Source organism: Nipponia nippon, unplaced genomic scaffold, assembly GCF_047370975.1.
Source record: "Nipponia nippon isolate SJK-2023a ecotype South Korea unplaced genomic scaffold, ASM4737097v1 scaffold_7, whole genome shotgun sequence".
NCBI lineage: Eukaryota > Metazoa > Chordata > Aves > Pelecaniformes > Threskiornithidae > Nipponia > Nipponia nippon.
This window is the reverse complement of record NW_028262391.1, coordinates 31,818,941-31,843,395: the sequence shown is the minus strand read 5'-3', so window position 1 is coordinate 31,843,395 and position 24,455 is coordinate 31,818,941. Positions and strand designations below refer to the sequence as shown.

Here is a 24,455-nt window from a genome sequence, read left to right as displayed (position 1 = left end):
TTGTGGACAGAGCTACTAAAGAGCTCCATACATGACTTTGGGACAGGTTCTGCATGGACAAAGGGTCAGAAAACACATGAGGTCTGCTCAGGGGCACCTGCTGGTGAGAAATTACCAATGCTTTCTGGGTGGAGGGACAGCTGGCCTTTGAAAACCCTGAGCCCAGCATTACTGCAGAGTGTAGTTCTCTTGGATGATAGCAGACATGAGAAGAAACAACTGGAAGGACTTTAGCCAGGATCCATCAGTGAGCAGATGCCCTGGTCTCTGCAGACCAGCAGTGCCATGCCTGCTGCTCCACAAGGGTTGGTCCCACACACACCTGGTTTTCCAAAGGGTCACACTGCCAGCGGGCACCACTGGCCACAGCAGCAAGGGAAGCTGCAAGGAGCATGACCACAGACCAACCCTTCCTGCAAATTTAGACATAGTGACTTCAACAGCTACATGAGACTTCACTTCTGCTGATCAATGGCTCACATAATTCGATGAAGAGTCAAGGCTCCTCATTCCAGCTCTTTCAGGAGTCAAAAATCAGACAATAGAGAAGGATGGTAAGACAGCCCTTTAAAGAAGCCTGGGGTCACTGATCGTGTCTACGCTGCCTTGCCAGTTTCCCAAGGACTGTCCCAGGGAGTGCTCGGCCTGGATGGCCCTGTCTGAGCCACACTTACCCCATAAACCCTTCAGCAAAGGGAGGACTCCCCTACTCCAGCTTCAGCACTCAAGGATCATGTTTCCAGCAGCAGCTGCAGCACTTTGCCTTCTCCTTGAAGGCAAGCACTACTTGAAATGTCCACTGCATGAGCACCACACAGCATGGTGTTGGCCAGGTGATAGTGCTGGGGTGCTTCCCAAGGGAACTGGGCCAGCTGCTGGCATCCAGGGGTGCTACTGGAATGGGCAGAGGCTTTCAACATACAGCAGGTGCCTTCCTGCCTCTCCCTGATGAATGGAGCTCTCCAGAAGGAAAACTGCCTGAGCCTAAAGCTCCAGGGGAAGTGGACTGTGTGCACCTCAGAGCAGCACAGAAGCCAACGTGAGCACTGGGATGATGGGCAACAGCTGGGCTGGGAAGTGCATACATCAAAGCTGGGAGTCCAGCCTGCCTGTCCTGTGTTGGCTGTGCCCAAAGAGCATTTGTCCCCAGATATCCTGTCCTGCTCTGAACCATTTCTGATGAATGCTTGCAGCCTGAGCTAGGCAAGGGGAGGAACAGCTTAGCTTGACTCACATAGGACCATGCTTTGTCTTGTCCTTCCCTAACCTGCACCCCCTGTAGTCTGGAGAAAGGGTTGTTTGTGGTTCCCATGCATCAAAACATTTGGTATGGTGATAAAGACTTCCCAGGCTTCCTCTTCTCTGCTGGTGCACCTATGTGTTCACGCATGCCAGCAGCGTGCTCTGCCAGGGGCCTCTCCAGGAACGGTGCAACTGGCCAAGCCAGCTGCTCAGGGAGCCGGCTGTGCCAGGGAGGCAGGGGCTGTGCAGGTGCCGCGGCTGTCAAATGACAAATCGTGTCAGGCACATCCATGCCAGTGGCAAGGCCCATCGGGATGTGTGTGTAGCTGCTGTCCTGGGCTCTGAGGCTAGCTGGCTGCTGGGCAGATCTGGGCTTGCTGGCAGCCCTGGGCTCAGTGCTCAGCCAGGAATTTGAAACGGGACATGCTGCCTGGGAAAGCCAAGAGGGCAGGAAAAGCCGAGGCACTGTAGCTCGGCAGCCCAGACAGCTCTCTGCTTCTCACCACCAGCACAGGGTGCTGTGACTTGAGGCACTGGCTACATGCCCCAGTGTCTGGTGCAGGATTTTTCGGCGATACAGAGAATCCAGGCTTGGCTGTGAACTAATGTGGATCTCGCAGCCCAGGAAATGGAAAGGTTTCAGGACCTGCTGTTTCCTGGAGCTTCTGATGAGAAAGCTGCACTGTGGGGCACCCCAGGCTGCTGGGAAGGTGGAGCAGGTCAAACTATGCTGCCTTACAGAATACATGGTGGTGAACTTGGCTTCAGCGTGCACAGTGGAAAGCAGTATAGGGACAGGACAATCCTGAGGTTACTCCCTGACCCTGCGCATGATTCAAAGACTGACAGGGTGTAGGCAGATGGGAAATTTAGTTTTCAGGGCGCAGGGAACAGTAGAGATGCAGCCTTATTCTTCTCCACGCACTCTCCCAGAAAGTTACTGCAGTACTAATGTGTGGAGGGCCAGGAGGGTACAGCCCCTTCCTATGGAAAGCACTCTAGTTCTCTCTAGCAACATGCCTACCTCAGGTTTGCCACCTTATTGCCTCTTGCCTTTGGTCACGCACGAGAAATGTCTCACTGCAGTCTGAGGGCAAGCACACAGACCAGGGGTGAGTCCCTCAGCACCCTACAGAGTACTAACGCTGCAGTCCTTAACCAGTGGCAGCGCTGGACACATCCCTATCAGGGGAAACTGTTCCCCATTGACAAAGAGAGTGGAACTGGGCTCGGGGGCACTCCTGGCTTAGGAAGAGGCAGCAGCCAGAAACAATGATGCAGCATGGTTTTTACTGCCTCTTAGCTAGTTGTGCTGGAAGATGGACAGCAATAAAGGGATGCTGCTACCTCCACGGAAAAAGATGAGTCACTGGAGTCAAGATCTTTGAACAGCAACGTACAAATAAAAAGAGAACCTCTTGCCTTGTCCCCAGAGGCTATGGCTTTGGAAAGCTGATCACTAGGCCGCTGTGGTGTTTGTCCTTATGTCCTTAAAGCATGGATCATGTCTGCCCACATGCTGCTTGCCGGTGCATTTTCTGTGGTGTGGCTCGGATGTGCTCTCACTGGGCTGAGAGACATGAGGTTCTCCACTGCTCTTACTTACAAACACAGCAGGAATCTTAGAGAAAAGTTCCAGGTCTTGTTCCATGTGTCTGTCTTGCTGGCAGCTTTTTCTTTTTACCTTGTGCCCAGAATACAGATTCTTCTTCCTGTCACCTCTGGGATTGTCTGTGGACAAGGGATAGTCTTGAGAGCTGCTTGAGCTATTCTTAGGAGGCCTATGAAGGGCCGTGCTCCCAAGGCGAGTCTGAGCCACAGGAATCTCATCCATGGACTCAGCAGACTCTGAGTGATAGTCAGCTGGGGGTCCCGCTGCCTGGATGAGGCCGATGCTGCTGGGGGGCACAGCAGCTCTCAGAGGAAAAGCTGGCACTAAGAGGCGAAGGCCGTGGGAAGATGAGGTGGCAGCAGCTGTGGCTGGGAACTCTGCAGATGGAAAGAAAAGGAGAAGAAAGCTTAAGAAGAGAGAGAGAGAGATCCCTCAGCCCCACAAAGATGTCAACAAGGAACGCTGACGTGGCTGATCCACTAGTGCTAAATATTTACGCAAAATTGGATACGAAAATGTACAGAATTCTACACCCATCAGTGTACCCAAGTCTGATCATTTTAGAGTATCTCCAAGCACTTAGAAGCACCGGCAAGTTAACTTTCTGCCAGTGCTGGGTTTTCATGACACACTTCATTTCTGTGTGCCAGCAACCAGAAATCCAGAAGCAGAGAAGCTGACTGGGGCACTCTCACCTGACTGGGGATCTGGGAAAGAGGGCCAAGGTCTAGTGTGTGTTTTAGATCTGCTGTCTGTTGCTGAGGAAGAAGCTTTATGTGTGTTCTTTCTTCTTTTTTTCTGCCGCTGTGAAAGCAAGAGGTCCAAGAGAAAGGAAGTCACTTCATCAGCCCAAAGTAATGAGACACTAATTTTTTTTATTTCTACCTCTTTTTAATTCTTCCTATTTTTAATAATGAGCTAGGTATGACAAAAGACCGAGAATATTTTATAGTTTGAGACCGAGTTCCTACAAAGCAATGATAGAGAACAGGTATTTAACGAACACACACATTATCTGCATACAGCGATTCTCTGTGTGTAGGCTCCTTTAAGCTGTTGTCTCATACAGCTGGAGGATGTATCAGAGACTGGTGGACAAATGCATTTCTAGAGTCAACCTAGAAGAAGGGACCAAAAGTCACATAGCACAGGACACCCCAAGAGAGAGATAGCTCTTGTCTAAAATACAAATATAGTTGAAAAGGATTTTTTCTAATCATCTACATGACAAGACCTTGATTAATAAGCCTGGAGGAAAAGGGAAGAGCACCATCACCTGGCATTTGAGCAAGGGGGGAGCACATCTGGACATAGGTACATGAATGTCAAGAGTGCAGCAAACTTGACTTTGGACAGCTGTTTCATACGCTCAAGCTTCATATCCACACACACCATCTTTTCCTGGGCAGATGCTTTAACTTCCATATTTGAACATATAAACTGTTGGATTTTGCTCTACAGAAACATGCACAGCTTGTTATATCAACGAAGTAGTAAAGATACAGTCACTGAACTGCACTGGAGCAGCAAGACATTGTATTACAGCTGTATTACAGCTGAGCTGCGAGCTTATGAGGGAACTGCAGAATATATCTGATTACATGTACAAGCTGAGACAGGAGAGTATCACTTGGATGTAGTGACTGCAGGGCACAGCCACACCTGCACATACATGCTGAGGACAGGGAGAACACGTGTACGAAGGAGGTAACCACCGTCTGCACTCAAGTGAGCACACACCCATGCAACTTGGTGAATTGTCAGCGGCAGAGGTTATGGTATGTAACAAGTCTCCTGCTTACCTGAGAAGGGACCGCAAAGTGAAGAGACGGGAGGTCAGGAGAGGAGCTCTGCTCGGGGTCAGCTTCATCATTGTGGACATAGAACTTTGAAAAGCTAAAACACACGGCAGATATACAAGATGCTTCCCTTAGACATGACTTAACTCTGATGCCCACTTTGCTTGCACATGCACATCAGCCTGACCGAGGCATCCCCTGCCTTGCACAGCATCTCCAGCAAGACTGCAGGGTAACTTTTCCTGCACAACTGTGCAAAGGTTTCTTCTCCCTTCCCCAGGGACATGAGTTAATAGGCAAGGATTAATTAAGAAACAAGGATGCTGTTTTCCCATGAGTGCTTCCCTGTGCTATAAACTTTGCTGGTGTGATTCATCTCTCGCCAACCTGAAGTCGCATAACTATAGTGAGCTCAATATAGGAATTACAGGACAAATCAGGCAGCTTTGAAGTAATTTTAATATAAAACAGCCTAAACAGAGTATTCTAGGAAAGATATTTTCCTAGGGGAGGGGAGGCAAATACTCCTGTAGGTATTTACCCTCCTGAAACTCAAAGATTTCACCATGCCTTGGTCAAAACATTGGTGCTCCCTATCCTCCTAAGTATTTTTGTCTTAGGGTCCACCAGTAACTTCAGTGACAATCTCCCATTCACCATACCTGCTGCTGGGAGACTCCTATCTACAACTTCACTCACCCTTTTCCTGAAGTTACTGTTGAGAATTCCTCTACTTGAATATCAGGGTCTGTATAGCCAGGGTTACCTGAAAAAAAGTCTGCTTCCTAAAAAAAAAAAAAAAAAGAATTAACATTTTCAGACCAATATGGACACAGAGTGGAGAAGAGGGATTTTTCACTACAGAGATGTCTTCTTCCTCCTTCCTCAGCCACATGCCAGGCATTTTCTGTCCTTACAGCTAGCACAGCCGAAACTGAGCAGGAGTCTGCTGCTTAAGAAGATGGAAAGCCAAGATTGAGACAATTAGAAGTCCCTGATTCATTCATTTAGTCCAGCCAGTATTTCATGTGACTCAAAACCAAATCACAATTACAGAGACCAGCTTAATCATTTCTTGGGACCACATTCAAAATATCACTTAAAACCTCCATTAGTTATACAGTTCAATCATAAGAGCCAAGCAGTGAATGCAAAAAATTTCTTTTAAATTCAAAATGGAGGTAAGGAAAATGAAAGTATGCAACATACAGCAAAAGCATTAAATACTTTCTATTTCTTGTGTGAATCTTGTATGGCTAATAACTACTGTTTTTTAAAAAAGAATGTGATATATTGCTCATTTGCCTCAGGTATAGATGAATTCAAAGTAATGCCATCCTGAACTTTGAAATTGCATACTTTCATAAACATATAAGAAGACTCAACGAATAAGCCTCCTAAATCCAAGTGTCTGCATTACAGAAAAGGGCTCCCAGTTCTGCCTCACAAGGGTACAGTTAAGATGGTCAGAGTACCAAGTGGTGCGGGGTATGAAGCTCCATTATCAAAAAGGATAAACCGTGCTCAGGAGAACCTTGACAGTACTTTTCTGCTGCTCTTAAACTTGAATAATTAGCAAGACAACTTCCTCTTAAACATTTTAGTGCACAATGACTATAAAGACACACATGCATTTTAAGGCAACTTTTAGGTAAAGACGGAGGGATTTTAAATGAGATAAGCATTAGCTTCCAAAAAAGCTTAAACAAGCTCATGAAGACCTATTTGTCTGAACAGCCTGATCAGCAAACTTGAGAAAATGAAGTCAAAGTTGGACGTCCCACAAATGGGTTCCTGAGAGACCCAGGGCCTCTGCACTTCAACAAATTCATAAACAATCGACAAAAGAGCGGAACAGTGAGATGAAGTCTGGTGATGATACTCCCTTATGTAAGGCAATAAAAATGAAAACCAACCGCAAGAGTTGCAGAAGATTCTTCCAGTATTGAATTACGGGGTGATAAAATGGCACATGAAAATCAAGACTGCTAGTTGTAAAGACGTAAAGTGATGCACGTGGGAAAAGTAGTGTAAACTTAACATCCAAAGCAATGGTCCCTGAATTAGAAATTAATTCATGAAGCTGCACATTCAGTGGCAGCCAAGAAATCATTTCAGATGACAGGACTGAAAAGGAAATGCATTAAAAATAAAAAGGAAAATAGTTTCATGTTACTGAATAAATTCATCGGCAGCCTGGACACTGGATTCTCTATAGTGTTGCAGCATCTTCCCCCACAGAAGACCTGGAAGAAGGTATAGAGAAGAGTGACAGGACCAATGAAAGGTATGGAGCAGTTTCTGTACAAGAAACAGCTAATGGGCCAGGGCTCTTCATTCAGGAGAGGAAATACTCAGGGCAGATATGAATGAAGAAAGCAAATGGGGAATAATTGCTTACCATCTCTCTAACACAACATTTAGGGAGCATCAAATGAAAAAAATCAGGTAGCAGTTTCAAAAGAAACAGAAGAAAAGCTGCATTTTTGACACAACATGGAAATAAGCTGTAGCACTCACAGTCATAGGCTGCTGCAGGTGCTAAATGTTACATGGATTCAAGAAGAAATGAGAAAAGTTTGTGTGAGAAACCAGCAAATACAAAGCCATTCGAAGCTCTGTGCTCCAAAAGCCCCTAACACATATTGCCAAGTGCTGGGAGAGGGTACTGGGGACTACAGCTCCTGCACTCTTTCTCAGTATCCACGACTGGCCCTTGTCAGAGCCAGCACACTGGTCTGATCAACTTTGGCCAGCCTTCTTTACACACCAGAAGAGATACTTCCAAAATTACTAGTTGCTTTTGAACATCTTGGCATCAATGTCTGGAGTCTCCGTACTCAGTACTGTGATTGTTAGATAAGAGAGTTGCCAAACTGGAAAGACTTCAGGCCCGTTGCCTTTTGCGGGGGGGTCAGCAAAACCACTACCCTGGACTTTAGAAAGGCAGACTTTGGCCTGTTTAGGAGTCTGGTTGACAGAGTCCCTTGGGAGGCAGTCCTGAAGGGCAAAGGAGTCCAGGAAGGCTGGATGTTATTCAAGAAGGAAATCTTAAAGACGCAGAAGCAGGCTGTCCGCACGTGCCGAAAGATGAGCCAGCAGGGAAGAAGACTGGCCTGGCTGAACAGAGAACTTAGGCTGGAACTCAGGAAAAAAAGGAGAGTTTACCATCTTTGGAAGAAGGGGCAAGCAACTCAGGAAGACTACAAGGATATTGTTAGGTTATGCAGGGAGAAAATTAGAAAAGCAAAGGCTCAGCTAGAACTTAAACTGGCTGCTGCAGTGAAGGATAACAAAAAATGTTTTTACAAATATATCAGCGACAAAAGGAGGGCCAAGGAGAATCTCCATCCTTTGTTGGATGCAGAGGGAAACATTGCCACAAAGGACGAGGAGAAGGCTGAGGTACTTAATGCCTTCTTTGCCTCAGTCTTTAATAGTCAGACTGGTCATCCTCAGGGTATTCAGGCCCCTGAGCTGGGAGATGGAGATAGGATGCAGAATAAAGCCCCAATAATTGAAAAGGTAACAGTCAGCAACCTGTTCCTCCACCTGGATGCCCACAAGTCTATGGGGCCAGATAGGATCCACCTGAGGATACTGAGGGAGCTGGCGGAGGAGCTTGCCAAGCCATTTTCCATCATTTACCAGCAGTCCTGGTCAACCGGGGAGGTCCCAGCTGACTGGAAGCTAGCAAATGTGACACCCATCTACAAGAAGGGTTGGAAGGAGGATCCAGGGAACTACAGGCCTGTCAGCCTGACCTCGGTGCCGGGGAAGGTCATGGAACAGATCGTCTTGAGCGCCATTACGTGGCACGTGTGGGACAACCACACGTTGTCCCAGGCCCAGCCAGCATGGGTTCATGAAGGGAAGATACTGCTTGACCAACCTGATCTCCTTCTATGACAAGGTGACCTGCTTAGTGGATGAGGGAAAGGCTGTGGATGTTGTCTACTTGGACTTTAGTAAGGCCTTTGACACTGTCTCCCACAGCATTCTCCTGAAGAAACTGACTGCTCATGGCTTGGATAAGTGCACTCTCTGCTGGGTAAAAAACTGGCTAAATGGCCGAGCCCAGAGAGTGGTGGTGAACGGAGTCAAATCCAGTTGGCGGCCGGTCACGAGTGGTGTTCCCCAGGGCTCAGTATTGGGGCCGGTCCTGTTCAGCATCTTCATTGATGGTCTGGATGAGGGGATTGAGTGCACCCTCAGTAAGTTTGCAGATGACACCAAGTTGGGTGGGAGTGTTGATCTGCTGGAGGGTAGGAAGGCCCTACAGAGGGATCTGGACAGGCTGGATCATTGGGCCGGGGCCAACTGTATGAGGTTCAACATGGCTAAATGACGGGTCCTGCACTTGGGTCACAACAACCCCATGCAACGCTACAGGCTTGGGGAAGAGTGGCTGGAGAGCTGCCTGGCGGAAAAGGACCTGGGGGTGTTGGCTGACAGCCGCCTGAACATGAGCCAGCAGTATGCTCAGGTGGCCAAGAGGGCCAATGGCATCCTGGCTTGTATCAGGAATAGTGTGTCCAGCAGGACCAGGGAGGTGATAGTGCCCCTGTACTCGGCACTGATGAGGCTGTACCTCGAGTACTGTGTTCAGTTTTGGGTTCCTCACTACAATAAGGACGTTGAGATGCTGGAGTGCGTCCAAAGAAGGGCAATGAAGCTGGTGAAGGGTCTAGAGCACAAGTCTTATGAGGAGCGGCTGAGGGAGCTGGGGTTGTTTAGTCTGGAGAAGAGGAGGCTGAGGGGAGACCTTATTGCTCTCTACAACTACCTGAAAGGAGGTTGTAGCGAGGTGGGGCTCGGTCTCTTCTCCCTAGTAACAAGTGATAGGACAAGAGGAAATGGCCTCAAGCTGCGCCAGGGGAAGTTTAGGTTGGATATTAGGAAAAACTTCTTCACTGAAAGAGTAGTCAGGCATTGGAACAGGCTGCCCAGGGAAGTGGTTGAGTCCCCATCCCTGGAGGTATTTAAAAGATGGGTAGACATGGTGCTTAGGGACATGGTTTAGTGGTGGATTTGGCAGTGTTAGGTTAACAGCTGGACTTGATGATCTTAAGGGTCTTTTCCAACTTTAACGATTCTATGATTCTATGAATTTGAAGGGAATTGTTTTAGCAATCTGAAACATTAGAACTTTCTGATTTGAGAACTATGCTATTTGGGGCTATTATAGGCAGGGTTTATCCAAATGCAGGATTAATAATCTGCAGAAATTGACCACATGTATTTCAAACAGAACTTGTAACTCAAGTCAGAACATTGTTCATCATCAACTGAACATCACGTGTACATAAATATTTCCTCAGATCTCCTTGGGGACCAAATTCTTAACATCTACATTCAAGCCTCATGCACCTGAGTCACAAATGAAGGGGACCAGACACAATCTCCTGTCACTGTAAGTGTGCAGGCGGGGAGATGCAGGTCTTTTCAGAGGAAAGCACACTGTGGCTGAAATGAGCTGCAGCAGATGTCCTTGTAAGACTGTGCAGAGTAACTTAAAATGATCAGGACTCAATGTCCACAGCATACAAACAGGACTGCAGGACTGGCATTTCAAAGGAGATTCATGAAGGATACATTCTGAGAATGTCACGAACAACGCTTTCCAAGCAGGGAATGAAAGAGCTTTTTAAATCCATTTTGTTCATTTCAGCCTTCTATAAATTATGTATAACCAAAGCAGCCACATAAAAGAACCATTAGAGCTGACTAGCAGAAACAAATGGAAGAAGACTCCATCAGTAGAAAATACAATGTTCTCTCAGTGTGACAAAAACTACAACCATAGCACAGAGTCCCAGCCTCCCTCCGCTCCCACAGCCCTTAGCAGGACAGCCAGCATCTGCAACAGTAAGATGAAGCCACCCTTTACAATTGGGTTGTTAGGATTCAGCTCTTCCTCTTGCTGAAAACAGACTGACTGCTCAATCGACAAACCACCCAAGTTCATTGCCACCTTGCAAATCCTGGTCATGCTCAGACCTCCTCTAGAGGCTGAATACCAGCTGTGTTCACCCCAAGTTTCATGGTTACAACTTCAGGATTAATTCAGCTCCCTTGCCTGCTGCAGCTGCTCTTACCATCCACTTCAGTGACAGCCAGTGGCCTGAAATGTTGTCTGGCTGGAGGGGAGGCAGAACTGAACAGGAAAAAATGGTTCTTGTCCCAGGGAAAGTGGGTCTGTTGCAAGTGTCAAGGCTGAGAGTGAAGACTAGGTTCATCTTAACCAGACATTGGAAGAGAGAAGCAATATCGAAAATGTGAGGGAAGCTGAGTAAAATCCATGTTTATTATTTAAAATCAAACCTCACCAACCGGAATCAGTGTCCAAAGCAAGTTCAAAGCTTTAGGAATGTGAAAAAAATCACATCCCAGCTGGTCTCACTATGAAAGCCAGCTCCCTGGTATGAATGCAATTATGCATTAAAGCATTGTTTTTTGTTTTAGTTCGTATTTCTTTGGACTGCTATGCAACTGCCTACAGAAAAAACTGTTACTTGCACAGGCTACTTTGGGTATAGTAATAGAGGCGAAGGCTGTATATATCCAACTTTTGCATTTTTTCTGACATCTGAACCACTCAAGTGTGCAAAATTAGGGCTTTTACTTTGTGCATGTTCTCAGAAGGATTCTACAAGCACATAAGAATCCTTTAACCTGAACAAGAATCCTTTAATCTGAACATAGCTGAAGACTTAACCACAGACAAACATGGAAAACTGAAGCCAAAACCAACACCCAAGCTTGAATAAGGCTCAAAACCAAGGATTAAATGGGGAATGCATGTTTCTTCTTACTCCCTAAAATGAATGAACAGTTAAGACAAAAGTGGGAAGAGGATGATTTCCATTTTATGCTTACAGCATCTTGGATCAATTACAAAGGATTTCTGTGTTCAAGCTAAAGGCGGCTGTAGTCAACACAGCTTCCAAAAGGCAAGTCACTTGGTGTACTCCTACTCCAATCTATTTGTTTGTGTTTATCTCTGGTTGCTATGTAAGAAACAAGGAAAATCTGGCGGGTTAACATTTTTCTTAACAATGTTACTGGGCATCATCCAGTCTTTCTTGTTCCCCAAGGTACTAACTGCAGTCCTGAAACACAGCACTCCTTTTCACCCTGCTTCTTCCAGGCTTGCTGCTTCAAATTAATCATATTCACACATATCTAGATAAGCACCAGCGCAGAAGGAGAACATCATTGAATGGCTACATCCCAAATGTGCACACACACAGAGTCCACCCCCGTTCAAATGTATTTTCAGTCTCAATCAAAATTCAGTAACTAGGAAATTATTAGAGCTAATGCTTTATTATTGTTTTAATTTTCACGGTAAGCAAAGCTCTATGAGACAAAGCGCCAAATATTTTTGTTGTTATGGAAACCTCTGTTTAAACTGAAAGTTCAACTTTTCCAAGGCAGCAAAAAAATACATACAAAAAGCTGGGGTCTCAATATTATACGAAAGGGAATTAGCTCACTTTCCCCTTTGCTTTGACAGGGAAAAACCATGAATGAGTACAGAGAGATCCCAGTATCTCTACACAGAACACTTGGATGAAGCTTGAATTTAATTATTTTCTTATGAAATATAAAACTGGTTGTATAGTAGGTAACTTACTTGCATAAAGCCAGATAGAGTTACACGGGCTCACAGAATCCCAGAATAATTCAGACTAGGAAGAATTTCTAGAAGTTTCTAGTCCAACCCCCCATCAAAGCCAGGGCAAAATTTGTCCAGTCAAATTTTGAGTAACTCCAGGGATAGAGGTGCCTTGCAGCAAAATGAATTACACTGAACCTCTCAATTCATAGCAGAATATATATGCCACTGCAGAGTGTAATAGCATTAAATAGCTTGTAGAACTCTTTCTCCAGAGATACAGATCAACATCACAGTAATCACAAGGACCCTTATTACTATGTAGACTCAATTCAAAGAAAAGCAGATATCTGGGTCATTTCTGAACACGATTGGTGGCCTTTTCCTTTTCAAGATGGTTAAACTATTTGGTATTATTAGCTGCTCGATGATTAGCCCCAGTTTCTCCAGCCTTCAAGCCTGTCTCACTTTCAGTCATGACCTGCGGTACCGCTCACATAAGCCAGCAAGATGTGCGCTGCCACCCAAACAGATGGTCCTGTCCTTTCCAGTGACAGGACCCTTCCCACTCTTCAGTCATCCCCATTCGTGCTGACACAGGCATTTATGTGACTGCTTGGTGAACCAAATAGGAGGGAGCTGGGCCAGCTAAACATGAGCTCAATTATTTTTTTAATAAAGTTTATTCTTACCCAGATGAGATCCCCCACCCTGTTCGCTGCATGACTGTAACAAACAGCTGCGCTGGCAGAAGAGAATAGATGGTGCAGGGCCCAAAACAAGTGGTGGAGGAAAAGAGTGGGTGGGATTGATTCCTTTGAAAGCAGTACTTGCTTATGCCTAAAGTGTTCATCAGATTACAGGCCTTACACTCTCTCACATCCTACTCAACTTTGCACCAAAGTACCTCTGAAGTCTTATCTTTAGCAACTGCCTCTAAAATTTGGAGCTCACAAAAGTGAAGCAAACTTTACACTGTGGACAAGCGACGCTGTTTTTGAGAAATGGACTGAAAATACGAGTACCTGACTGTGTCTCACTTGGGGGGGACAAGACTCCAGTTGCTTGTCTCCCTCTTTCGCCTCTTGCTGGGGACGCTGCTGCAGGATGTACTCGTACGTAGTCAATTTGTTCCACACTGGGAAGAAAGAAAGAGACCTGTCAGTGCAGGAAAGGCCACTCCCTGATGACACTTATACAAACAGTCTGAATAACTATACAATCAAATAGTAACTATAAACATGAAAAGACTGATACTCTGAGCCAAAAGCACCTTTGCACTGTATATCTTACTGTATCCGTTACTGTCATTATCACACTTTCTCATAGTCCCACTATTCTTCTAAAGCCTCATTCATATACATGATACAGCCTTCTATAGTGTAGTAATTTGTTCATCTCATTTCAGAGCAAATCCATTAGGTAAGATCTGTAGCATACAGAAAGCTCAGTGAGTAGTCAGAAGGTATGTGATGCTAAATGGAGAAAAGAAATTCAGCAGGTTACTGTGTCCCATAGAGGAGATTGAGACACTTAATGTCCAAACCAGTGAGCATTAAATGCCCAACCTGTCTGGTGCCAAATAGACGTGTTCAGAGTTTTTATGTGCCTGAGTTTATGTGCTCTTAAGGGGCCCCCCCAAACACATCTGCTTCCATGAATGAGCAAAAGCACATGACATTTCTGAGCAGTTTGGTTTCTTCATGAGACCCAAAACGTTATGAGGATCCAAAACTCAGACATTCCTCCTATAATGACCCTGTTACAGTAAGTATTTTTAGAGCATAAAACCCAGAAATGGATGCTGAAGGTTTTTAGTGCACAGCCTGGTAGTCATTCTTCCTTTTTACAGAAGTATAGTAGTTAAAGCAGATGCCTACGTTGTGGGACATCCAGACTAAAATCCTTCCTCTGCCTGAAGACCTTTGTATCAGCAATATCTTACCTCTCAAAGCCATGCCCTAAACACAGGACTACTTCTCAGGGAAGTGGGGGAGAGCAGAGAAGAAGGCACCTCTCCTGTTAAAGCAATGACCTTATGGAGAAATAAGAACTCAAGAAGGAAGACAGAGCATAAAAATGAATGCGAGTCTGCAGCCAAGTGATTAGTGGATGCACTTAACAGGGACAGTGCAGGGTGCTCGCAAATGCTCCTAGAATGGTACTGTATGCTTTATTTGAGAAAGAGAATATTGCTTCCTAAGCAAAGGGCTATAAACCATTTTTAATTTAGAGTTTGTTGGTTTCTGAGTACTTAACAGTGTAACTTTTAAAATATTTTAATAAAGCTATTTAGTTAAAAAATACTGCGTTTGTCTGGCCAGATAACACTACAGCCCATACTGTGCAATATATAATCATAGCCTGTGAAGAGTCCCATATCCTTTCCTATATTCCCTACTACTGTTTTCTTTTTATTCTACTTACTATTGGCCTCTCAGTATTGAAGAAAGAAAAAAATATCCTCCCTCCAGACTTCTGAAGTGTCACGCTTCACTGAATGCCTCTAGAACTCTCTATCAATCAAGATTAGTAATTTTGAATACATGGACTGACTATTTTGAGAATAACCTACTTCCTTCCTTATGAGTGATAGCAGTGAGTAATTAAAATCAGGACAGTAATTCTGAAAATTTCACTGTGCTTGTAACAAAACTAGATTCTAAAATTTTCATAGTCATACCTGACTTAAGCCAGGTGTTTTTATGTGAAGCTTAAAGGCAATAACACTCACAGGGGTGCTATTTTCTTTCTGTAATTTAATTATTTTTAGAAAAGGTTTATGAAGAAATATTCATGAACAGGAATTACATTTTAATTGGTAAACTGTATTTCTAGTCCCAAATGAGGTTAGACAGTTCACTCCAACGCTATTTACCTTAAAGCATTCAGATGAGACTATTGATAATTACAGGTGTGAATAAGAGGAATTTAAACCAAACATACTTTGTCTATCTCCCTGAATCCCAGTTGTAAGTGTAATACATACTCATATGTAACATACAATATAGGCTTCAGTACAGCAACATTGCTTTTTTTAAGCAAAGACTTACACACTGCACTTCTGCACAGCTGGAACCAGTTTCAATAGGGTAGCAGCTTTTGATGTAATAAAATGTTAACAAAAATTAACAATAATTGCATTCTGTTTCCATGTAAGTCGTAAAGATTTAAAATTGGGCCAGAAATAAAAGTTAATTTGGCTCAAAATTTATTCTGAAAGAGGAAAAAAATCAGCCCAAGATAACAGCAACAAAAAATCCCCCAAACTCAGCGTAGAACTAGTTTAACACATGCACGTTTCTGTTTGACAAGAGAAAGCACGTCTTTATCCCAAGGAGGGAGCACCCTCTTGTGGAAGTTGTACACAAAGACAGGAAAAATACTGCTCAGTACTAAACCGAATAATCCTTTCTTTTTCATCCAAAAGAAATCTTCCTGGAGCGGCCCCAGCTTTGTTATGCTTTTAGTCTTTCTACAGTGCTAGATCGACCTTTGAAATCTCCAGGCATCGCCATTAACCCAGCAAAGTCAACTTTCAATTCCATCACGAAAGCAAAATCGCAGCATGACCACATTTAAGCTCAAAGAGGCTGCAAGAAGAAAACAACAAAGACCTCAATGACTGTAACATTAATGCCAGCTGAGAAACACTCACCCATCAAATGCTACACTTCAGCAGTGCAACTATTTTGCTTCTGGAGCTGCACTGGTTTGTGCTGACCTAGTTTATGTTGGCATCTGCATTGCTGTTAACTGACAACCTAAAAATCCACCCAAGGATCCTCTGTAATTGCCATCCTCATTTCTCTTCCATCACATCTCTTCTTCCCTAGTTTTGGCACCACCGACTACTGCAAGTGTAAGATCTTTTCTCATCATGACTTACATCAGGCAGCCAAATAGCATTGGCTTCATCTTAGACAATGGCTGAAAAAAGCTTTTTGATGCCCATCTGTACTTAAACAAAAGTAAATATCCCTTCTCGACAGAGCAACAACTAGGAGATCTAATGAGGAGCCTTTCTGAAAACCTCTTCCTCTGAATTCCACAAGTCATTTTGTGTCAATACGGTACAACTCCTGTAAAGGGACCATGACCTGGATGTCAGGCCTCCTATTAGAAATTTAGACCAATACCATCCACATTTCCCTGTGGTCACGGAGAAACAGGCTCTCTCACACAACAGAAGTACTGGGGAGCACTGTGAAGAGACTCACAAAAGCCCACATGCGGAGCCAATCTGACCTGCCATCCCTGGCACTGAGCTGGAATTAACCAGTTCATCCCACCTGGCCTCTCTACTACTCTCCCATGTGCCAGGGTACCATAGCTTAGACACATGAATGCACAGGCCCACCGCAAGCCCTATATTGCACGTGCACTGATAAGCCTACCTGGTACTGGGGGAAAATCAGAAGTATAATTTTAAACCCACATTTTCTACCTTTTCAATGGCAATCTTGCACAATGCATGTATATTCGTGACACAGGTGAACACACAGTGAATGCAGAACGAGCATAAGAAGCTAAGTGAAAATGAAATGGGGATGCAGATGACAGGAACATAATACCTACTAAGATAGATGTGAAAGGTCAAGAGGTGGCCTAGCAGGATCACGGTCATTAGGCTCAGAAGAATAAAAATCCCAGCCGTGACCAAAATGGCAGATGCCCAAGTCTCAACAGGAGCTGCAGGAAGAAACACAAACCAGCGGTCTGTGTGGTTCTTTAGAGCTGTAAAACAAAAAGAGTTGGAGGTAAGTAGATAGTCCAGGTATTAAATATCTCTAACTAAACTTTATAGCTGGAAATATTGTTAACTCAAAAGTAGCTGCAGACCCATTATGCACTGGAGGTCTAAGAAATCTTGTGTCTGCAAGGCCTTTAGGAAGAGCAGTTAGTCAGCTCTGGACGAAAACACATTCCGTCCAGCTGAGCAGAGACATTCTTGCAGAAACAGAAAATTGAAGGAGTAAGGAATGGAGTTCCTCCTCAGTGGGAGAGCCCACAGAATCCAATCCCATATTGAGATATGCTAGCTGATTCACAGGATGCTCAACTGAAGCACTGCTAGTACCATCAAAGTGCTGGTCGGAGCGAAGCATCATGGGGTCAATGAAGAACTCCACAAAGATGTAGCAAGCGACGAGCAGCAGAAGCCCAAGGCCCAGAATGGCAGACAGCACGCTATTCAAAAAGAGCCTGCCAAGAAGGTGAGAAGTCTGATTGGCTTCAATAACATCACATATACAATTCAAAATCCCAATCTCTAATAAAGATGGAGATATAGACAGCTATCCCAAATTACTGTGACACTTTCTTACACTTACGATAGATAGTGGTTAACAGTCTTGCTTCTGATTTGTTACCCTGAGGGACTAAACTGTGACCCGTTAGAGCAACTGTGGGTACAAAACAGCCAAGTACATCTAGGAGAGACAAAGAGCTCCCTGCACAAAATCTGAAGGCAGTGTAACATGGCACCCAGCAGCACAACTCTTTGCTTTCCATGTGGTTTTAGTGCAGGAAAGTAAACTGAGAAGGAATAATCAGTGATAGCCTCCTTATTCTTTATCTTAAACCTGGCACAGATTACAGGTGCCTATATGCTGCTGTAACTCCTGCCAAGTGGCAAGTCTCGTAGGGAAAGCATGCAATCTGCATGCAGGTTGTTTCAGAGACGGGAACAGCACAATCATGGTTCTATTCCCACTCCAGCTCTCAGAAGCATTAAGGACACCAATTAACATCCCAATTAGCTTTTCCTAATACCAAATAATAAGATTATGTTCTCTGTTTCTACTTGTAGATGTTCAGCTACAAAATTCTAAGTGTAGGAGTTTTATCCCTGGTTATTTGAATGTCATAATCATGCTTGCATTTTCCATCTAGTTTTCTCATGACTGATTTTATTCAGCTGGGTTCTGAAAGAAAAGTGGTTCTGTGTGGCTGAGTACAGACTGGAGGAGAATCTTGAGAAGAGAAGGGGCGACATTATTGATGCAGTATTGTACTCCTGTCACAATGCCAGGCTCTTACCAGTAATTCCTCTCTCCCACACAGTTGTTGAGCCATTTGCAGTGGTGATCAAAGCCACACACACACTTGTTGCAAGTTCCACAGTGCTTTGACTTGGCACTCCTGCCAAAGAAAGGGTGGCATTAGCATGGCAGCACCAGCACATTACCATGACTTTCCAGTGACGCAAATACAGGGGGATACAGCAGTAGACGGTAGTAGTGAGAAAACCACCCAAACATATCAGCCATTGTTGGACCACAATCCCAAACACTGCAAAATTTGCCTTTCAACGCACTGCATGATTTCTAATTTGGAGATCATTGATTTCTTATTTGAAACCCCTTAGCGGTTCTACAAAGCTTGATCTTAATGTCTGCCCTCCAAACATTTCCTGCTACCGTATTAGCATCTAGCCAGATACAAGCACACATGCACAAGTTACACGTTGTTAGGTCAAACACCAACATCCAGATAACTCAAAACAGTACAGTCCTCTCCGCTCAACATGTGAGCAATTAAATAAAACACAGAACCATGTGCACATTTGACAGCGGCACCTACCCAACTAACTGAACAGGATGAAGTTTAATCAACGCTATAGAGCTTCATGGGCTCAATTTCAATCTCATAGTCTAATACTAATGGTGAAGTGTAACAGTGAAGAAGACAGAGTAGTAGAAGGAAAAGAGAAGATACTTACACATCTACATCACAGACATGGCAATGATGGTTTTCAATGACATGTGCATGTTGATTACGATTGAAGGTGGCCAGAGGCCCTAGATAGTTTTTTTCTCGCACATTTGCATCCGCAGGATCAATGGAGACTGCAGTAAGATGAACAACTAAATGGTAGATAAAACACACTCCTGGACACTGAAGTACACAGTTAAGGATTGTATGAGTGATTTAATGCATACATTTTTATCCTTAATATACAAAGCCCACACAGATGAGAAACATATGGCTTAGAATTAGAAATCACTATATAACTGATTGCAGCACATTAATCTGAGCTTTTTTAACAGAGACATTTGCGCTGTAATAAACACCCTCTGGAAAAAGATAACTAAATCTACAGGAACAACCCTCCTTATTATGTAGTACTCTGCCTCACAGGAATGTCCTTCCTAGCACAGGAGTTTTTAAAAATTACCTTTACTTACCAGAATCTGAACCCACATGCAGACTGTTGACATAGGTCCACGTTTCTCAGTCCATACCGACTCCTTGGAAAGGAACAGTCAGTTAAGGCCGTGGACACGCACCTTCACAAGACCAAACTTCCAAGAAAGAAAAAAAAAAAGTCACATCAAGGAACTAGTACTGATCACCTTGCTTTCCTTTTCCTTAGTCAGAATCCCAAGGAAGAGGATCACCCCTTTAAAGTAGGCTCCTGCACAATTTACAGACAGACAGTATCCAGGATTTGTCATTGTTTCTTGAAATATTACCTGTTTGGATTCTTACTTCTAAACACAGTAGCAAGTCAGAGCAAATACGCTTTAGCAGTACTTTTGATTAGACACCTGAAGTAACTGCCGATATTTGGAAAGAACATACAAATATGTAAGAATATACAAATACAAAGCAGCAAGCCTGTATGCCAGGACTACCACCGTGCTTGAGAGTTTGCTTCACAATATACTGCAACTAAATGAGCATGCGTGCAAAAATTAACCTTCTGGTTTATTTGTTATACACCCAGATGTGCACATCATTGATCATACTAAGGCCTATAGAAAATAGAGCAGCATAGTAGAGGAGGTCTTTGAGAGGTCTAGCTGACTGGAGCTCTGATAACTGGTGTATCAGAATGGGAAGGGATTTGCCTTTGACACAAAAGAGACATTAGTGCTTTATTAACTGGTAGTAAAACTTTGGGATACATTAATATGTTGAATTAGAGTGACTTCAGATTGAGTTATGAAGATATTTGGTAGACAAATTCATGAGGTTTGAACCACGATAATACCAAGGATTTGGGTAAGATAAGTAGACGTAAGACCACTGTGAGCTAATGATATTAATGCCTAAATCATGCAGGTGTAACTAAAACAATGATAAGCAAAAGCATCCCAAATATATCAAAGGCTCCATGGACATACATAAATCAGATGTATAAATGATGTAATTGCATATCTCATCTCTTCAGAACGTTTCCCAAGATTCTCTCTATAGTATTTCTTGGTTATCTGGTTCTGCTAAGAAAGCATTAAGGGTGCTGAGCCACTTAGTAATTTTTATTTTCACCAGGAAGATGTTACCAAAGAGATGACAAAAGCAAACACTTGCTCACAAATTATAAACCCCTCACCAGCTTATTAAGTACTAAGTTCAAATCTCAGGATACTCTCTTCCACTCTGCCACTCCCCAGACAACCTAGTCCACCAGGAGCCAGGGCCTGGCCTTGAGGAAGTTCCTTCCCTGGGCGCAGGTGACAGTACAAGGTGGCACTGGGAGCATTGGGATTGCTCCCCAGCACACTCCATCTCCAGTCCCTCTCTTTCCCTGTAGCAGGAGCAGCAAGCGTGCACAGCTCTAGGGAGGTGGGTTGAGGACAGGAGGTGGAAAACACATTGGGCTGGGCTGAGTTAGGCTTTGCTACAAGACAAGATGCCTTCACAGTATAAGCACCTCATCTTCTGATACTGCCCACATTTAGAGGACAGCTAGACATATATTAAGCTGCTGCTCAAGACTGTCCCATGACGGACCTCTCCTCTGAGGTTCACACTACACCACCTCATCTTTCACTCACGTTTTCTACAGAGGACAGGGGAGGGCCCTGGGAGAAGATCAACTACCAGCTATCACAAGCAACCACACTGTATAATCACAAACCTATAAAGCCGCCTTTCAAGACTCATTCAGTCAGCACAGGGAGGTGTGGCTGCCCATCGCAGCAAGGATGTTTCAGGAGGGGCTTTTTTAGCATGACTTCCCTCAAACCCTGCAGCACACCTGTAGAAGAATACTATAAAGCCAAGGAGACACATAGGCAGAAGTAGGCAGCAGAAGAGCCTCGGAGGCAAAGATAGTAACCTTAACAGAGAGTGATGAAGGAGACAAGCAGAACATTAGTGACCTACCTAAAGTTGAAGGGCAGAGAGGATCTCAAAATAACTGTTTTTTATAGACAGAAGATCAAGATTATGGTGATAGTTCAGAAGAAGATTCTGGCTCAGCTGCTTTCTCCTATGCTTTCTATGCTACCTGATAACTACTTTTAAAAAATCCCACTGACAGTTTATTACAGTCCATGTTCTCCTCTTGACCAAAGGATACGATATAGCCAGCGGGCAGCCAGTGGCGGGGCAGGAGAGGGACCAGGATTCCAAAGCCAACCAGCGCAAAGAAGAAGTACAGCAACCAGGCAATAATCTGGAAAAGGTGCAGAGGCCAGCTCCAGCCATTCCTTCGAGCGCGTTGGACCTGCACCTCAGGAACAGCTTCGCCAAAATTCTCTGGGGCTGTCTTATTAGGAGGTTTATTGCAGATATTCATCTACAGAAATCAAAAATGGAAAACAAAAAATATGTGATACAAAAATATTGTGACTCAGCCTCAGTCCTGGAGATATGCTCCCAGGTGTACAGAAAGTTGGAGAGACTAAAATGACGACACATCTGAGGAGAGACTTCTCTCTGCACAGGGGATTTGTGATCGATAGTAACAAAAGGGAAAACAACAATTACACGCTCTAAAAGCAAGTGCTGATGTTTGCGTGAAACAACAATACCCCAAACTTCCAGCTAAGAGAAACTTGCAGGTCTTGCCAGTCTTTGAATGGGTCTAGACCTAAATTGAGTAAAAAGAACAAAGAGGGTATTATGGTGGCAGTCCAGAGATGGAGTATGATATGCTGTGGTTTGGGGATGTGTTTATATCAGAACGCTGTTATGGATGACGGCAGAACAAATGCTTTCACCTGTCTCAGATATGCGATGTTTTCCTTCCAGCTAGTGCGGAGAAGTGTAGTGAGAGCGGGTGGCCCCACTGGAGCTTGTGGTCTGGAACTGCAATTTAGCACTACAGAGCATCCAAGAAAACAGAGACTCCTTTGTCAGCAACAAAGGAAGTGGAAAGACTAGAAACTGAAAAAGTGAACTGATAATTTAAAGAAAAAAAGGGGAAAAGAAGCAGGAGTTACTCCACAACACAAATATAAAGCAGACTGTTGCTAAAGGAACAGAACAGGAAGTTACGTATGCAGGACATCCATGCAGGAAGCAGCTTGATTATTCAGCTGTCCTACAATGTCTGGACTCCTGGCAGGAGAAAGCAAGATTTAACTGCAAAGATGAGTTAGGAACCATAACCTGGGAAGTTCCTGATGTTTATGATTCCTGTTTGCAAAACAGCTATGAGGTCAGAAGCGATTTCTCCTTTTTTCAATTTGTGTTGGATTATTAGTTGTTGCTTTTCGCTTGCCACAGAGCCAGGATGAGCTTTTAACAACAGAGAGTTGGGCTGCTCTGCTTCACAGAAAACTCGGGTGCAACAGATACTACGGAGTACAGTACAGGGTAACATTGCAAAACCAGCACTAAGAAGCTCTGCTGGACCTGAGCTGACAGCAGGTACCTCTACACCATGTGCACTGTTCCTTAGTAACTAAAGAGGATGTTAAATTAACATCTAACAGGGATAAGCAACTTCAATTAGTTCGATTAACTTGCACACAAGCATGAAGAAAGAAAAGGAGGAGGTCTCTAGCTCACTTGAGGTATTTTTGATAATGGTTCCAGTACCAGAAAAATGCCAAAGTGCTGGAAGACAGGAAGCGTGCCAACATGCTGAAAGAGTGAGAAGAATGATTCAGATCTTGGTACACCAACAGTCCTGCATCAGTCCCAAGCAAAGGGCTGGAAATGTCTTTTTGGGTCAACTGGTAGAGAAGTAGTGGGTAAGAATACAAAAGAATGTAATTTATGCTCATCAGCACAGTCTTATCAATAAGCAGGCTGGAAAAAAAATTCCTAACTTCAGTCTTTGAAGAAATTAGCAGTATCTGCCTGCACATTCATAGTTTAAAATGCTACATGGCAACTGGCTCATCAATCATGAGAAATAGTTACTAATCATGTGACACTTTTTTCATTAGCATGTTGAAAACTTGCTTGTGCATCACTTTGAGCTACCTATTACAAAAACCGCTCAGATTATTTGAAGAACTCCCCAGGTTTCTCCTGTTTCCCAATCAGACCCTGACCAGGAGAGCCAGGCCCATCCAGACCCTGGAATCCCTCTTTTGCTGCAAGACTTTGCTGTTTTGTAACACCACATGGTTTTAACATTATGTTATTTAATGTCAAAAGCTGTGGTACAATTTGACAGTTTTTTACATGGTGAACTGCAACTAAAGCTAGCATAAGCTATGTCCTGGCTACACTATTCCTGAGGCTGCAGTCATCCCACAGCAGTGCCAGCCTGGCAACAGACTCTCAGGAAGGAAGCAAGCCACGTGTAACGCTTCATCTGTCCCATTTCAGAAGCGAAGTTCGTCTTGCCTTTCCCTTACAACTCGATGGCTTCTCTTGTAGCTGATGCACTGATTATCCACCGGTACTGATGAAAAACAAAGCTATATGTGAAGAGACTTGAGGATACAGCATCTCCCGTTCCCGGCAGGGTGCCCTATGCTGCGACTATGCCCGGCGCTCCTTTCTACCCAACAACAGAAAACACTGAATATAAAAAACAGGGCATGAAGTCACTATCAGGGCTTACTCGGTCACCATAGACAGAGGAGAGATAACTGAGTTGACGGTGGTTGTTAACTATACTAGTTAACTATAAGTCAGCCGGGAGTTGAAAGGTTCACCCCTCTGGATGCTCAGCCACCGGACAGCCAAGCGCTGGGCAGCGGGAAGGAGCATGCAACCAGCCGCGCTGGGGCACCGGCACCTCCCGGGGACGTACGGGCAGGCACCGGGGACCGGGCCAGGCGAGCGGGGTCCCGGGCTCTTGGGAGGACCGGGTAAACCCCTCCCGCGGCTCCGGCACCGCTCATTCCTCACCTTCTCCCCGCAGAGGCGGTTGAGAGCGGCCCCGTACCCGCTTCATGCCCAGGCGGGTAGCGGGGCCCCCAGCCGAGGCCGGTACAGCAGCTGCCGGCGCCTCCAGCGGGTTTAGGCCGCTAGGCCCGTCGCC

The 24,455-nt window shown here is 44.6% G+C and overlaps 1 protein-coding gene across 1 annotated transcript; it reads right to left on the bottom strand.

Moving 5' to 3' along the window:
• On the bottom strand, positions 1-24,455 carry ZDHHC1 (zDHHC palmitoyltransferase 1). The gene is made up of 11 exons (XM_087739559.1): positions 24,323-24,455; positions 21,588-21,806; positions 18,999-19,174; positions 18,317-18,418; positions 17,355-17,479; positions 16,853-17,011; positions 13,300-13,412; positions 5,353-5,438; positions 4,657-4,750; positions 3,550-3,658; positions 1-3,231 (listed from the first exon to the last, which is right to left on the bottom strand). Exons 2-11 carry the CDS (start codon positions 21,804-21,806, stop codon positions 2,702-2,704), a joined length of 1,713 nt encoding a protein of 570 aa, XP_087595685.1. The 5' UTR covers positions 24,323-24,455; the 3' UTR covers positions 1-2,701.

Bases quoted from the DNA above. Each gene is read 5' to 3' on its own strand.
- ZDHHC1 (XM_087739559.1), bottom strand. From the start codon at position 21,806: ATGAATATCTGCAATAAACCTCCTAATAAGACAGCCCCAGAGAATTTT. The intron at 19,175-21,587 runs GTATCCTTTGGT...TGTGTACTTCAG, and splicing joins GGCTGCCCGCTGGCTATATC to TGTCCAGGAGTGTGTTTTAT. The intron at 13,413-16,852 runs GTAGGTATTATG...CTTTCTTCCCAG, and splicing joins GACCTTTCACATCTATCTTA to TGTGGAACAAATTGACTACG.